At 40.5% G+C, this 17901-nt stretch overlaps 1 protein-coding gene across 1 annotated transcript; it reads left to right on the top strand.

Moving 5' to 3' along the window:
* The first annotated feature begins 15565 nt into the window (after positions 1-15565).
* Positions 15566-17515, top strand: LOC108960015 (nuclear pore complex protein NUP93A). The gene is given in 7 exon segments (XM_039313398.1): positions 15566-15730; positions 16003-16068; positions 16405-16500; positions 16569-16733; positions 16736-17277; positions 17279-17343; positions 17346-17515. Coding segments are annotated over 7 exon segments (1269 nt in total).
* The last annotated feature ends 386 nt before the right edge of the window (positions 17516-17901 follow it).

Below are 17901 nucleotides of genomic sequence, written 5' to 3'. Positions count from 1 at the left end.
GGGTTTGTGTGGTTTGCTTGGGAGACGAAGAAATGGAGATTGGTCGTCCGTGAATTTGGTTGTGTTTTATGTGATTGGCAAAAATAAAATATAGGATGGTGTTGGTAAAAAGAAAGTAGTTTGCCTTTTCCACTCTGTGTAATCTAGTCAGCTATGAGCTACCTCTTGGAAAAGAGAGTAGTAGGGAGTAGGGGTGTACATGGTCCGGGCGGGCAGTTCTCGATTTAGAACTGAGAACCGCCCGCTAAGAACTTGTTTCGTAAAATTGGAATTAGGAACCGCCTGCTAGTTGCATGGATCCACTCAGGATTCGGACCACCGGTCCAGTCCGATACTAGGTGGATCCATAGAACAGTCCAACCTCCATGCCTTCCCCTTTTCGCCTCCCCACATATGCTTATTTTGGCTCTCCCGACCATTGTAGCTTTATTCTCCTCAAGTACTAGCGCCACAACGGTGTCCACGACGGTGGCAGTTGCAACCCTCACTCTGCTTCCGTCTCGCCACCACCACCACCATCTTCGCCACCGCCTCTGCCGTCTCCCACTCCTCCCTTGAGACCAACAATGAGGAGGACAACAGGGACGATGAGCCATTCTTAGACCTAGAGTTCGCCTATCCCCAAAGATGAGGATGATGGGGAGAAGCTTGAGGAGGGGGAGGAGAAAGAGGGGGGAGGTAGAAGTAGGACGAGCCAAACAACAAAGAGGACGATAGTGACAAAGTGAATGCGGAGGTGGCGACGACATGGAGAGAGAATTCAAGTTCGAGGGAGGAAAAGAGAATCAACTCACTGTTTGGCTAAGTTCGGACTACGATTCGAAGGGAGATAAATAAATCCGGAGGTGAATTGGAGAGGAAGAGGGAACTCAGGAAGATTTTAAACGAGAGAGACGAGATCGAGTAGGAAAGTAGTAAATTGAGACAAGAGGGTGATTGAAGCTCTAAATTTTAGATTTGCTAATTTCGAATTTTTTAATATTAAAAATTAATATATTGTTATAATATAACCGGTCCAGTCCAGGTGGGCGAGTGGGCGGATCCACCCATGAAACCGGGAATTGGACCGGTACCCACCGGTTCTCATAAATTGGAACCGGGAACCAAACCGGTTCGCTTAAGAACCATCGGTAACAGGCGGTCCGGGCGGATCTCGGTTCTTTTGCACACCCCTAATAGGGAGAAATGAATGATATTGTAAGAATGATTTTAGTATTTTTGTTCTTTATCTTTGTGCTAATATATTGTATATGAAGCTTGAAAGCTTTTATGTTGTACCACTTCTAAAGTGGATGGTCGTAAATTGTGTCAATCTATATGCGAATGGGTACGTTCTTCATTATGAAAAAATGAAACTTCTGAATGAGAATTATAATTCCAAAGAAAACATTTTCGATACATATTCATAAATAAAACTAACGAACCCGACCTTTCAACATATTCCTATCACTCCCAACCATCACTACTTTGATTCATTTCTAGGAAATCAACCTCTCGTGCGTCGAGTTTGTACTTAATACTAGCTCCAATAATATACATGAAAAGAAACATCATCATTTAATTTTCAGTTCGATACCGATCAAACTATTGCCTAAAATTTAAGTTCAATCTCTATCAAGGTACTCTTGGACTACGTAGGACGGTCGATGTTCATGTCAATAATTTTTAGCTAAAATTGACTCGAATGACTACATTAACAAATTATCAAAAAGTTTAAGTGGCAAAATTTCGAGATTTTGAACTAAAGTGACATTCATGTAATAGATTTAGATTCTTTTTTCTTTTGTTAATCAAGTCAGATGAACGTCATTGACATGGATAAAGAAGAGCTGGGTATTGATGCAAATCAGTTTCTTGCCACCATTAAAAAGTAAGTGACTTAAGGTGCGCATGATAACCATTATATTTTTCTATTTCTCTATTTTTCTGTTCCTTGGAATAAATTTGGAATAGAAATTTGTTTGGTGACACAATTTCATTTTTTTTTAATTATTTCTAGAACAACTTTCTACTTTAGAAATAGATTTGGACCATAAATCAGAAGTTAAAGTATTTACCTTTTCTATTTCTAGAACAAAAGTGAGTAATGAAAACTCTTCTTGTTGTTTACTCTCATCACTGCCCTCCACCCACCCATCGCCCGTGGGATGTCGGATGGCTGCTGTTTACCACCATATGTTAGATGCCTGCCACCAGTCGCTCACCGCTGGTTGTCGGATGCCCGTCGCCAGCCCTCGGACTCCAGCCATCTACTACCGATTGCTGATCGTTCACCACCAGCTGCCCGCTGGTTGTTGGCTGTTGCCTGTGTGCCTCCTACAGCCGATTGCCGGTCATCGGTGACCCCCTTGCGGTTGTTGGCCGTCAGAAGCCAAACGCCTCCCACCACTACTCGGGAAGGGGAGGAGAAATTTTGTGTTATTATTAAACGAATTTCTATTTTAAGAGCAGAAATTTTATAAGGTTATCAAGTGCATATTTCTGCTCAAAAACTTATTTAGAGAATAAAAATAGGAAATTTAATTTCTAGTCATAAATTGATTTCTAGAATGGAATGGTTATCATACATGCCCTTAGTGTCCCTTATAAGCGAATTTTATTCTTTGATAGTTGACCTCGGTGTAGACGCGAAGTGCATCATCAGTATCCTTAGAAGTCTTTCAAGAATTCCGGGCCAAAGATGAAGAAAGTCAGCGAGTTCATGAAGGATGTTATGTTGCATCTGCGGTTCTTCATCCAAAGCCTACGTAAGGCATTTGGAGGCTTTTGCCTTCTTTTTGTTTTTTGTTATTTTTTAATCATGTATTGCAATCCCTTCTGGCTTCTCCTGCTCTTCAATTTCTTATACCTTCACTATCCGGCAGCGTTAATACAATGTTGTTAAACCCAAACTTTATACTTAAGCTCGCTTGCCTTCAATTTTGAAGGTACCCAATCGAGCGATCGAATTGTTCTAGACATCAACTCAACCCCAGATCTAGTTTGCGTTCCTTTCTCGAACGGCCGTCAGCTTTTTAACACACAAGGACTGTGGCTGTGCCGAAATTTCTGATCTGTTGAAGTCAAGCGACAATGAATGTGGTACGTTTCACAATTCTCCGACTCCTGTAATTTTATCATAAATAACATGTTACTGCCGCGTGGTATGATTGTCATATAAATTACCCTCTCTGGTCTTTAGTTGCGAAGCACTTTTGGTACTTTGGGCCCAAAGGCTTAGGCTATATTTGACTATTTCTCGTTTCCCTTAAGATGGATTAATAGGTTTGATGTGAGACCATGTATTTGAGCTCATTTGGATCCAAATGGGGCTCGTAGGGGTGTGCAATCAGACCGGGTATACCCGGAAACCAAACCAGCCTACCTGAAAAATAAGGCTGGGAATTGGTTCCCAAAATTCAGAACGGATTTGAACTAGTTTGGGAATCAATTATGAGCAAATACCCACTCGGAAACCAGATCGACTAGACTGATTTTGGAACCGGTTTTGTAAACCCAAAAGACCAAAACCCTATCTTTTTTCCCCTAATTTCTAATCTTAGAATTGCATTTTTCCTCTCACACGGCACTCCCCCTTCATCGTTTCTCTTCTTCGCTTGCTTCCCTCCCTCGCTGGCTCACTGTCGCACCATTCATCGCATAGGATTTTTTATTTGCCTTATGATGTTTGTTTATGATGATTAACCTTGTGAATCCTTAGTTTTGTTTAGTCAAAAAGTTCATGTACTTATTGATTATATGTTCTTAATGTTTCAATATAAATGAGGAGGATTTCGTTATTTTCTCAAATATTAATGTAAAATTCAAAACCGTATAGGATATTGGGCAGTTGCAAAATAGGTTCCAATGGAAACGGGGTTGACTTTGGAACTGGACCGGAAAAATAGGGTGATTCCAAAATAGGGTCTAGTACAAATAGGGTTGGGTATAAGATTCAGGTCTGCAAACTACTCACCCTAGACCCGATCATCCTAGGGGCTCATAGCATCCTTTTCCTAGTTTAATGAATCCACAGTAGGGCCGCTGCTTTTTAGCAGCTGCCGGTTCAGTCTAATGCCTGGTCCAGGATCTCAAGACATACAAGCAAAATTGTTCTCTTTACAGACTTGCAACCAATCAATCTCAATCTAACATCAGTAACAATCTTTCTGTATACATTATTTACATCCAACGCAGTTCCACCAGTATGTTATCTCCAGTTGCAGACCAAGCAAGTTTAAACAGCAATGCCTGAAAAGAAGCACCCCTTGACATTTTTTAATCCAATGAAACCCAAAGTCCACACATCGCGCATCCTATTTGTACCAAAAAGATCCAGCAATCTCCTCCAAACTAAAGATGAAAAACTACATTCAAAGATCAGATGATTGTTTCTCATTCACGAGGCCACATAAAATGCGGCTAGCTGAAGACATAGAAACACAACTCAGCATCCCATCTCAACTAGCAAGCCTAATGAGAACAAGCATCCACGAAATAAAACAGTGCTTGGGAATAGATGGGTTAAACCAAATACGGCTGTGCCAATCAACATACTGGCCCTTCACTCTGGTAGTCCTCCAAGAACAAGCAGTAGAGTAAGAACCAAATGAGTAAGGAATCCAAATCAACTAAAAATCAGCTGTCACACTGGGGAACAACACACCAGATATATCAGTTTGAATCTACACCATAGCATCAGATCTTGCACGGGGCCAGCACCATCCAAGATCATTTATAACCCGGGGATACTTTGCAATTTAAAGAATCATTTGAGACCACTCTTATTGAGAATTTATCTAAAAATGACCCAAAGGATGCCTGGACTAGCTAAGGTTCTTTAAAGGATTATAACTTCTTAGTCGATGATCGCTATATGCCACAACGCATAATCCCAATAGAAAAATCATGCTTCTGAATGGGGAAAAATAAGTGAAAATTTGATAACATATTATGTTACAAGAACATAAATCTGCATCTAAAGTCCAGACATCACATTTGAATCTAACGTTCAACTGGATTTGTCAACAGCTTATTTGGGTCAACTATATCAGAAGATGTATAATTTAATCTTGGGTTAATACCACGAAAAACCATAAATTGGTATACATGTGACAAATTTACTCTAAACTAAAATCTCAAATTGATAGCCATGTAACAATTTACTCAAAACTAACTTTTTAACCACCAAAAAAGGAAAATTGTCCAAATAATCATAAACCTATAACATTTTTATCAATTTAGTTCAAAACTTTTCAATTCAAACGTAAATTTTTCACATTTTGCTAATTGAATTCATCCATCTAATTTTGTTAAAAAATTACTAACATGGACACTGATTGTCTTATATGTTATGATCGGTGTTGACAATTTTGTCAATGACATTTTAATATTTTTCAGATTTTTTACTTAATTCTTTTCTTTTCTTTTTTTCCTTTTTTTCCCTTTTGTCTTATTTTCACTTTCTTCTTTCTTTTTCCCTTTTTCTCATTGTTGGCCACTCTCGGGCCTCATCGATGGCCAATGAGTTGCTGGCCTCAGGCGAGGGCCACCCTCGCCAGCCTCGGCCTTGGCCATGGCTGTCAGCTGTGAATAGCCATTCGGTGCATCTTTTTTCTGTAACAAGAAAAATGGTTCCTGTGTTTCGGTTGTTAGGTCTCTTCATGATAGCTAACGGCCTTTGAGGTTTCTAGGCATTGCTGGCCTTCCCCATAAACTGTAACAAGACATTGATTTCTTCGATTACAATAAATAAGCTGAATGACTTCTGGATTTTGCAATTGATATACTTACCAGTTTTATCATTACTCCGGTATATTATATTGTATAGTCCTTCTCGAAATGACAAATGCTTATTTTGTTGCTCTATATACACTGTTTATTTTATGCTTGAGTATTGATTTTTCTTCATTATAAGCCGCAGGTTAAGTGCAGCCTGCCTAGCCAGAAGGTAAGGACATAGAGGCTGAAGCCCTTCAGCAGGGAGAAAATATTTCCTACGGAGAAAATCTTGTGTACCGTAAAAGTGTCACGTCAATTTTACTCTAAACTATTCACACGTCAACACATGTTCTCTGGACCTGCCACGTCAGCCAACTTTAAACTAGTGCTCTCACGCTCTGCTCTCTCTTCTCTCTTTCTTTACTTAGTGGGTCATTTCTCTCTCCTCTCTCTTCTCACTCTCTCCCCTCTTTCCTGACCCAATGACGTTGTCTCCCAAATAACGCTTTTCGATGAGGGCCGTGCTCCCACCAACGACGGCGACGCTCCCTCTCGACGATGGCTTCTATCTCTACTCCATGGCCTCTTCACTCTCCGACGACAACCTCTCTCTTTTCTCCATGGCCTCTTCCTCCCAACCTCTTTCTTCTCGAATCGCGCTCTCTCTCGACGCTAGGTTTTCTCCGACGACGGCCACGCTCTCTCCGCTTTACTCAAAGTCGTCTCTCCTAAGAAGCCCTAGATCTGCGACGACAATCCCCACTTTTCAAGTTCAATTATTTTTTTAATCAGGGTATTATGTCCGTGTCTTTGTTTTGGGTGAAGCTGACATGTTGATTGTAAAAATTCCTTGTTTTGCCACAATGTGCGTAGGGGGTGGTTCTAGCAGAACGGAGATGCAGTCACTCTGTTCTCTCGTTTAATCTTCAATCGCTTCCACACTCGGCTCGGCTCAAAGCCTTCCCTTGGAGAAGCCCTAAATCTATGGCATGACCAGTGTTGGAATATAATATGCGGAAACGACAGGATCTTACAATTTACGTCAATGTGAAATCACCAATGAAATAAACGAAAAATAATAAGAACACAAAAAATTTACGTGGTTCGGTCCGAGTATCAGTACCTACTTCCACGGGGAGAGCCAGCAGCAAATAATCTACTATAATCGAAGAATCGGAATTTACAATCACTCACGCATTCAAGTATTTTCCACACCTAGATTTAACCCTAAACCCAAAGTGTTTGTAAATAAACACTCATTTGTACATAAACTCACAGCATAAAATTACTGCGCGTTCAAGATCAAAACAAAATTCTCTACGTACAGCTTCACGTATCTCTTCAAAGCTTCACGCGGCTTCAAGGACTTGTAGCTTCAGAGATCATGGACGTGCGGCTTCGTAGGGTTTTGATAGTCCATGCACGCACGAAAATAACGTATATATATATGTGGCATCCCAAAATTCATGGCGACCTCCAGATGCATTAAGGCCTATGAATAGGTGATGGAAGTACCATCAAGTTGTATTGTAGCCATTTGATCCATGATTTGCAATAAGATTTATGGCCAAGCTTTTAATGGATAATTATTTGATAGGAAAGAAAATTCTATTCTTAGCTATGTGGTTTATAGGCTGGAATTTATTAATTTATGTTGCAAGCTTTATGGCCAAGTGAATAAGTGTAATTAGGTAATTATATGATGGGTAATTAGGTGATGATTAAAGGGAAAAATTAGGAGAGTTGGTTGCATTTTATTGGCCCAAGATCAGCCCCACCATTCGGCCCTTTTGGCCTGGCCCGCGAAGCTCAAAGGAAAGGAGCTGCTGTCGACCAAGGGGGAGGAGGCCTGGCCCATGAAGCCCGCAGGGCTGTTGACGGAAGGAGGGGCGGCCCATGAGAGGCCCATCCTCTTGCGTGGCAATTACCAAGTGGCTTAGGAGACTTACCAAGTGTCACCTGCATGCAAAGAAATGATTACATGCTAATCATGAGGGGGAAGAAAGAAGAAGGGGCGGATTGAGTAGGGGGGGTGTCGCATGAAGAGAAAGGAGGAAAGAGAGAGAGAGTGACCGTTCGAGAGAAAGAGAGAAGAGAGAAAGGGAGAGAGCGAGAGAAGAAGGGGAAGAGGGAGGCCGATCGTTGCTGTTCGTCGCCGCCGTCGAGCCGCCGAGTCCCGCCTTGCCCCGCTGTCTTTGCTCGCTGTTTTGTACTCGGATTAGAGGCAAGTAGAGTCCTAAAACCTACCCTTTGCTTGCTGTGATATGTATTGTAAGGGATGATAAACTTTGGTTGTGGTAGAAGTGAAGAAATTCGAAGCTCTAGGGAAAATATGGTAGCCTTGCATTCTATTTTCTAGAAAGGCAGTCCAACCTTTGATGAATTCTTGAGCTGCATGCTATTTTTTTAGTTGAAATCTCACTTTGACTTCTTGATGAAAGTTGTAGAGAACTTTTTGGAGAGTAACATATCAAAATTTCAGAAGAAATGAACAAGTATAGACTGGTGAAACTATTTTTCTTTGAAGAAGTTAGATCTGGAAATCGTAATGCTAACCTAGTATGATTCTGTGAATTTTATAAAATTCTCCAATTGAAATTTGATCTCATGTTTTAGAGGAAATGGATGAGTTTAGGTTGGTGAAACAATCTTTATTCAAAACGGTTAGAATTGGAATTCGGTGCTGAGGGTTATAGACGGTTATGGTTATTATAGATTTTAATCCATCACGAATCTGGTTTCAAGTTCTTCATAAAATATTTACTTCTGGATTTATTCTATACCATATAAAAATTTCAGAATTTTCGGAATTGATTTAGGATTTTTACTGAATTTGTGAATAAAACTGTGTATGGCAATATTCCGAAATTATAAAGACCGTGATGTGTGGACTATACCGAATTGTATGATGTTCTTTTGATATGGTGTCCTTCACAGAATATTTTCCTCTATATCTTGTATATAACATGTCAAATTTTTAGAATTTATTAAGGCTGTTTACTAAATTTTCAAGAATTATGACCAAAGGAGTGCAATCTGTTTTTATCCGAAATTGTTGTATTTTCAAAAATAAATGAAATTGCTCCATGTGATATGATGTTTTGAGTGGTTGATTATGCTGCATATGTGGTGACATATGGCATGTTATATGACATCAAAAGCTGGTTGATAACCTTGATATTGTTGCATCAAATGCCATGTTGAAATTGAAATACATGTGTAAATATAAATTGAGATAATAACAAGACCGTCGGAGGTGTGAGTCGACGATGCCTCAGAAGTTTCGAGATGCCCGAAGTGTGTGTGCCAGATGCCTGGAGTGTGTGTGCCGGATGTCCTTGGGAGTTTCGAGATGCCCGGAGGTGTGTGCCGGAGGGGATACCTCGTGATACTAGTTGGGGTACGAGATGCCCGGAGTGTGTGTGTCGGATGCCAGGAGGTGTGTGTCGGAGGCTCCTCGCGATGCTAGGTGGGATGCGAGCGATAAATTGTGGGATGCAAACATTAGTCCCTGGAAAGAAAAATGATGTGATCTAATTGAAAGATAAAAATCGAGAATTGAATCATGCGCATGGATGTATGCTTGATAGCATGGATGATATGAATCATGCTGATATATGTTTGGCTGCTTGATGATACATGTATAAGTGCATGGTGGTATATGCACGTTGCATGATGATATGCATGGCTACTCGATGATATAAGTACAAGTGCATGGTGATTTATGCATATTGTATGGTGATATATGCATGGCTGTAAGGTGAGGTATGCTTGAATGCATGAATGATATGTGTTTTATTCTTGATACCTTGATTGTTATGTTTGATGCATTGTGTAGTTTGGTAGATCTTTACTGCTGAGTGGTTGTACTTACCCCTTTTGGGGATTAACATTTCATATTAGAAAGATGCATTTGCTACCAGTTGCACGCGGTACCTATTATGGATTGCCATATGATGTCGAGGTGGAGTGCACTGAGCATTCCTATGTTAGTTTGCCCGGTCTGGTGTATGTTCGAGTTCGTGTCTTAGTGATGTACAATGTGGGTCTTGCTAATGGCTCGGTTATCCAGGAGTTTTTGTTTGTTCATGTCCGGTGTGGTGGAGTGATGCTAGGGATGCTGTCGCCGCCGCCGCCAGATGCACCGAGTTGGGTGTGATGGCACGTATAGTTGGTTAGAGCTAACACTTTTTGGGGATAGCTGATGCTTGTTAATGGAGGGGTGTACATGTTTAATGTAAGGTCGAGTTCTCTTTTGAGTTATAGCCAAGTATAGTTAAAAATATTGGCATTTTGCTATACCGACCCGAGATATCCATCGTGAAAATAAAAATAAAAGTGACTCGGCTTTGTCTTTTCATTTGGAGCGTAGGTGGTGTGCATTGCATTATTGTTATTGAAGTGAGGATAGGTGAGATACATTTAGGCTTCCGCTGATGAACTACATTGGGACCTTTACCAAAAAAAAAAAAAGGAAAAGTATTCTATTGATCAACCCCTATGAACTATGGTTTCACTTTAATTAAAAAATTACCTTACTGGTATGTAGTAGAATGAGTGACAAGTACCTGTGGTGACCCTAATGGATCGGGGGCCATCGAGAGGTGCCACAATATATGTGTGCCCAGAGTCAAACTTTGACTCTAGGCCCCACCATTACTTTCCTTCTTCAATGGCTAAGGAAAGTGGGACGCTGCAGAGCTTCTTTCGTAGCTTTGTGTGCGTGCCCAAGATTTTGACGTTGGGCCCACTACCCTTTTTACTTCAACGTAGGTTAGGTTTCCCCCTGCACGTAAAAGTGAAACACTTTTATTTTATTTATTTCCTCTTTTGCAAATCTTCAAGAGTCAAGCGAATCATGTTATTGCAAATGTTCAAACTCGAGTCATAATTTAATAATTATCCATCTTGGCTCGATGTTTGAAGTCAAGTTATAGTGCTCACCATCCATGTTACTCTCCCAACGCCCCAACGGGTGCTCACTTTCCACAGACGCCAATAGAGCTCAAGCAGAGCTTGAGCTTCGCTAAAGGAATAGACTTAATCATCATGTCTGCCGAGTTATCTGATATAGCAATCTTTTTTACAATAATATTACCCTTAGCTAAGACATCTCAGATGAAATGGTACTTGATGTTGATATGCTTTGTTCGCTAGTGGTAAATTGGATTATACGCCAAATATATTACACATTGGTTATCACAATGTATATCCACACTTTTCTGTTCTAAACCAAAGTCCCAGAGCAAACTTTGTAACCATATCGTCTTCTTCGCTACAAAGGTTAGTGCCATATACTCTGCCTCAGTCGAAGACAAGGCAATGTGATCCTGTAAGGATGCTTTTTAACTAACTGCACCATCCGCTAGTGTAAATACGTACCCTGCTAAAAATCTGCAATCATCCAAGTTACCATCGTGATCCAAATTCACAAAACCAATGGTCTCACTGTCATTGCTATCATTCCGGTACACTATACTCACATCTATTGTCCCCTTCAAATATATGAGGATCCACTTTACAACTTCCCATTGAGCTTTATCAGGATGCTTCATATAGCGACTAACCATGCTTACAGCTTGTAAAATATCAAGCCTAGTGCACACCATAACATACATGATACTACCTACGATACTAGAATAAGGAACACGGGACATATGCTCCTCCTTCTCCTCAGTCTGCGGTGATAATTTATCTGAAAGTTTAAAGTGCTTCACTAAAGGTGTACTTATAGATTTTGCCGACTATATATTAAAACGTGCCACGATCTTCTCAATGTATTTTTTTTTTTTTTGAGATGGACGTAAAACTCCTATAATCCTGTAATGCAAAATCTCTATACCCAAAATTTTCTTTGCGGTACCTAAATCTTTCATCTCAAATTCAGCATTTAGCTGCCTCTTCAGCACATCAATATCAGACATATTCTTAACTGCTATCAACATATCATCAACATATATGAGTAGATAAATCAAAAAACCATTCTCCAATCTCCTATAGTAAACACAGCTATCCATATGATTTTTTTGAATAGTCTTAACTAGCCATAAAAGTATCAAAACGTTTATACCACTATCTAGGAGACTGTTTCAGCTCATACAAAGATTTTTTCAACAAGTAAACATGATCTTCCTTATCTAGAATAGCAAATCCCTCTAGTTGCCTCATGTAAATCCACTCCTCCAACTCATCGTGAAGAAACACAGTTTTCACATTTAGCTACTTTAACTTGAGATTCTGCGAAGCAACTAAGGTAAGTAAAACACGAATAGAAGTATGTCTTACCACATGAGAGAATACCTCATTATAGTCAATGCCCTCATGCTGTGTATACCTCTTCGCCACAAGTCTCACTTTATACCTCGCTGCCTCAACATTGGGAATGCCTCTTTCCATTTGAAGACCCATTTACTTCCGACAATTTTTTGGCTCTTGAGTACTTTGACTAGCTCCTATGTCTGATTTCGATGGAGTGATTTCATCTCTTCACTCATAGCCCTTAGCCACTGCGACGACTCCGAACTAGCCATCGCTTTAGAGTAAGAAGAAGGCTCATCTGTCTCCACCTCATCACCTACAGTCAATGCATAAGCAATATATGTATAACCATAACGTGCTGGTGATTTAATTTGCCTTCTCTATCTATCTACGGCTATAATGTGCTGCAGTTTTGCTGGTTGTTCACTATCACCGACTTCAGGAACTGCAGCTTCATCTGCAGTCTTAACTTCTGTTACCTTCGAGGTCTTCGGAGTCTCCACCTTGTGTCTTAGAACTCCTCCGTTGAAGCATTGTAATCTCGTCGAAGATCACATCTCTACTAATTAGAAAACCGGTTGATCTAGAATCGGTGCATCACAGCCAGTAGCCTTTCACCTTATGTGCATCACCGAGAAATATGCACTTCTCGCCCTCGACTCAAGCTTACCATCACTCGCATGAGCATATGCAAGACATCTGAATATACGTAATCCGGAGTAATCAACAGGTTTCCCCGATCATACTTCCTCAGGAGTCTTCCACTCGATAGCAGATGATAGAGATCGATTAACCAGGTAACATGCCATGTGTACCGCTTTGGCCCAAAATTCCTTACCAAGCCCTGCATGCGAAAGCATGTGTCGAGCTCGCTCAAGCAAAGTTCTTTTTTTTTCATTCTGCCACGCCATTTTGCTATGGTGTCCTAGGTACTATGCAGTATCTCACAATACATTCTTTCTCACAGAACTCGGTAAAATCTTTACCACAAAACTCCATGTCATTATCGGTTCTCATGCACTTGATTTGTTTTACCTAACTATTTCTCAATCAATGTCTTAAATTTCTTGAACCGACCGAACACATCATATTTATGCTTCAGAAAGTATATGTATACCTTCTTTGAATAGTTGTCGATAAATGTCAGTATATATCGAGCACCTCCTTTCAAAAGAACCGAAGACGAGCTCCAGACGTCTGAATGAATATATTCCACTAGTCGTTTAGTCGAATGAATAGTTGTAGTAAACTTAACTCGGTGTTGCTTCCCAAAGATGCAGTGCTCACATAAGTCCAGCTTTTCTGTTTTTTGACCCTTCAACAACCCTTTTTCACTGAGTATCGTCATACCCGCCTCACTCATGTGCCCTAAATGCATATGCCATAACTGAGTCAAGTTAGAGTCTGACTCACCTGATGAAACTGCAGCAATTCTAGTCATGGTCTCTCCCAATAGATGATAGAGAGTATTCACTTTCTTCCCCTTCATCACTGTCATGGCACCTCGAGAAATTTTCAGTACTCCACCTTCAGCAGTGTTATCTACACCCGATGTCATCGAATGTCCCTAGAGAAATAAGGTTCTTCTTGAGCTCCAGTACATGCCTCACATCTATCGATGTGCGCACCACCCCATCGTGCATCCGAATCCGAATTATCCATATTCCCATAGCCTTACACACTGCATTATTTTCCAAAAGAACTCTACCACCATCTGCAGTCTGGTAAGTAGTAAACCAATTTTTATGAGGCGTCATATGATAAGAACTTCCCGAATCTAGCACCCATTCGTCTCCTAACGGAGTAGTAGTTACACATAAGACAGCTTCTACATCACTAGTGCTTCCATCGGTAACATTTGCCACACTGCTTGTGGCATTCTGCCTATCAACTTTATTCCTCTATTTTGGACAATCTCTCCTTATGTGCCCCTCCTTGTGACACTCAAAGCACTTCACGCGTCCCTTGGACTTTCTTTGGCGTGATTTTGATATGCTTTTACCTCTATTGCTACTAGGCCCTCGATGTTGTTCTCTACTCCAAATTGTTAGTGCTTGCACTACTCCTTGCGTAAGATCGTCATCTCATAACTTTCTCTGCCACTCCTTAGAGAATAAGGCGAACTTTACCTCTTCTAAGGTAATTGTTGTACGCCCCTGCAATAGTGAATCGGTAAAGTGCTCTCATGACTCTAGTAAAGAGGCTAACAACATCATGCCCTATTTTTCATCATTAAGTATCTTACCGACGTTCTTCAGATCCATCATGAGTTTATTAAATTCATCTAAGTGGGTTCTGATAGACGTGCCTTCAGTATATCTAAATTGAAACATTTTCTTCAACATGTACAAGCGATTGTTCAAACCTTTCTTCACATAGAGCACTTGAAGTTTTGCCCATAATACTGCGGCATCCTTCTCCTCAGCAACCTCTATTAAGACCTCCTCCGACAAATTTAATAGGATTGTGCTCTTTGCTTTTCCATTAGCTCTACTCTCTCGAGGCTTTCATTATAATAGGTAACTCATCTTCACCATCCAATGCATTGCCCGCATCTTGATGCTCCATAACACAAAATTGTTGCTTCCGTTAAACTTCTCAATTTCAGATTTCCTCTCAGACATAATTGCAATAATAGAATTTTCAAATAATAATCAGACAAGCAAAAGCTCCAAATCACAATCAAGAAATCTGATTCCAAGTTCTGATACCGATTGTCAGAATATAATACGCGGAAATGACAGGATTTTGTAATTTACGTCAATGCGAAATCACCAAAGAAATAAACGAGAAATAATAAGGACACCGGAAATTTACGTGGTTCTGTCCGAGTATCGATACCTACATCCATGAGGAGAGTCAGCAGCAAATAATCCACTATAATTGGAGAATCGGAGTTTACAATCACTCACAATGTTTCCAACACTTAGATTTAACCCCAAACCCAAAATGTTTATATATAAACACTCATTTGGACATAAACTCACGGCACAAAATTACCGTGCGTTCAAGATCAAAACAAAACACTCTACGTATGGCTTCACATATCTCTTCAAAGCTTCACGTGGCTTCAAGGACTTGTGGCTTCAAAGATCGTGGATGTGCGGCTTCGTAGGGTTTCGGCAGTCCATGCACGCACGAAAAGAACGTATATATATGTGTGCTCGTGCGCTCGCATGCCCATAGTCAAACTTTGACTCTAGGCCCCACTGTTACTTTCCTTCTTCAATGGCTAAGGAAAGTGGGACGCTGCAGAGCTTCTTTCGTAGCTTTGTGTGTGTGCCCAAAAGTCAAGATTTTGACTTTGGGCCCACTACCGTTTTTACTTCAACGTAGATTAGGTTTCCCCTGCATGTAAAAGCGAAACCCATTTATTTTATTTATTTCCTCTTTTGCAAATCTTCAAGAGCCCAGCGAATCGCGTTTTTGCAATGCTCAAACTCGAGTCATAATTTAACAACCAGGCCTCATCATTTCGGGTTGTCTTCACTGGTCTTTGATCTCTATTCGATTCTCTCGGCTCATCATGTAAGCCCCTCCTCTTCGTTCTTTCTTTCTTCTTTTGCTCGCATTGCATCCAATATTCTGGATATATGGCCAGAGCAAAATGTTCTTGGGTTGTGTTGTCACTCTCAAGGTATTCGAGGACAACATCCTGGTTGGGGAGCTGCTTGAAGCTAGAGGCGAAGGGAGAGTGTTGATCATCGATGGCGGAGGAAGCTTGAGATGCGCTCTGGTGGGTGGGAACATGATACAAAGTCATCCTGCACAAGTATGAAGTGATTATTTTTACCTTTCTTGACATTTTGATTCCATGAAACTTCTATGGAGAAGCTTCTTGTTTATGTTTAAACTCAAAGTTAAATTGCTGCTTCAGTCATATTTGGAGGTAGCTCTTGCTTGCATCATATAGTAATCGTACTTGACCTTTTTGAAGTAGTATTCAAGGAGCTGGAGCTCTCCTTGTCCAGCTCGTCTCTAACAGATTTCAAGGCAGTATTCAAGGAGCTGGAGCTCATTATTTTGTCCTCCTGCTCTTTCTAGGCTGCTCTCGACTTTGATGTTGGTGATGCTTGAAGGCAGCCACTTGTTGACACTATGTGGCAGCAGGTTATGGGTGCTTCCTTTTTGTAGAAATTTGGTCTTTCATGATGAAGTCCTTATTTTCACTGGGGCACTGCAGTAAATAGAAACTGCTGATGTTTTATTAAGATTCAGAGTCTTTTGGTTGAGATGACAGTGACTTATGTTTCAGCTATCCTGTCTTTCGGTATATGAACTATTACAAGAAGGAAAATATTTAAGATAAGAAGTATTTTGTTTTGTTTTTTATGTTAAGAGGGTCTTTTTGGGCTGTCCTATTTTCTTGGGGATATTGCTGATTGTAGTTGCTTTATAAGCACGGAACTCCTACGCCTGTAGCTGACTTATTTTACACATGTCTAGTTTCAATATATATACTTTTGCTTGAGAACTTGTTATGACAATGAAGCAAGAGACGTTGCCTTGTCATCCCGTAGTGCACCTCAGTTTGCACCTCTTGTTCTATTTGTTTACTGCCTAAATGTACTGATTGTTGTTCTTCCCTAATGGTTATTTGTTATTGGCAGCTCACAGAATGGATAAATACTGGAGGTGTGGTTTCTGCTAACACAGCGGCTACTGCTTCAGAAGAATGTGAAAAGTTGTTAAGAATGGGTGATCGGGTGGGTTTAGCTACATATGATAAGAAAAGGTTGTTACTATATGCGATGATATCTGATTCTCGAAGGGGCTTGTCGAAAGGCTACTAAGAGATCTATCAGCTCTTCTCACCACCAAAGAAGATTTCTTGTGGTTTAAACTGTTAGCCATCAGGGAGTTCCCTCTTGGAGGTTCATTTGGTATCTTTAGTGAGAATTCAGTCCCCTATAGTTTAGAGGATTTGCAGGCTTGCCTAAATAAGTTTGCAGCATCATACTATACCAAAAATGGGAAGGACCCTCTTGTATACCCATATATTCTGCTCCTAAGCATCCAGTTCCTACACGCTATCCTCTATTTGTCTAAAGAAGCAAGAGATGAAGGGTACAACATTGATGCCACTCACATAGCTATCGCGCTTGACGACCATGGCGTCCTTATGGAAGGTACAGGAGCAGGATCAAAGTTTGGTGTAATGGATGCTTATGCAGAAGCATCTAGCATGATTTGACAGCATGGGTATTCATATTTATGTCTTGGAGATCTTTCAGTGGCATTGGAATATTTTGCACAAGCTGCTGCTGCTATAGTCGGTGGTGGACGACTATCTTGAACTAGAAGGGAAAATGCAGATCAACAGACAGAGAAGTTTGATGCTGAAACAACTCCTCACGGAGCTGTTGTTGCGAGATGGTGGGATTTACTTTTGCTTGGTTCAAGAGGTTCTGGGGAAGAACGTGAATTGACAAGACTTATACTGGACGTGAAAACAAGACAACAATTTATGCTTGAAGCTGCTCAGCAGTGCTTGGAAGCTGGGATATATGATAAAGTATGGCCTTTCTCCCCGTTTTCCTCCCTGTGTAAAAATTAATTAATGTTGGACTGTGGTGTTTCCAATCATATCACTAAACTTTGATTTCAATCGCCCAATGTCAGCTAATTGCTAACATGGTGGCCACGTGACCATGTGTATACCACATCGATACTTTGCTTCAAAATTGGCTGGATTTTGGTCAAAGTGCATAAATTGTAAAGAAATAAAGGTTCTCGACATGAGATGATCAAAACTAAAGTTCAGCGAACTGTTAGCAAAATCCTTTCAAGTTCAATGACCGCTAATGGAATTAGCCTTTCTCCTGTTGCTTTTATGGAGTCACAAGTGAAATAAGTTTTCAACGAATCTTTGGGAGCCAAAGTACTTTGATTGATTGTGTTTGTTCAGAAATTCTCTTTTCGAGGCGATTCATGTTCAGCTGA

This window comes from Eucalyptus grandis, chromosome 5, assembly GCF_016545825.1.
Source record: "Eucalyptus grandis isolate ANBG69807.140 chromosome 5, ASM1654582v1, whole genome shotgun sequence".
Classification (NCBI taxonomy): domain Eukaryota; kingdom Viridiplantae; phylum Streptophyta; class Magnoliopsida; order Myrtales; family Myrtaceae; genus Eucalyptus; species Eucalyptus grandis.
Note: the sequence above shows the minus strand (reverse complement) of the source record. Positions and strands in the feature narration are given on the sequence as shown.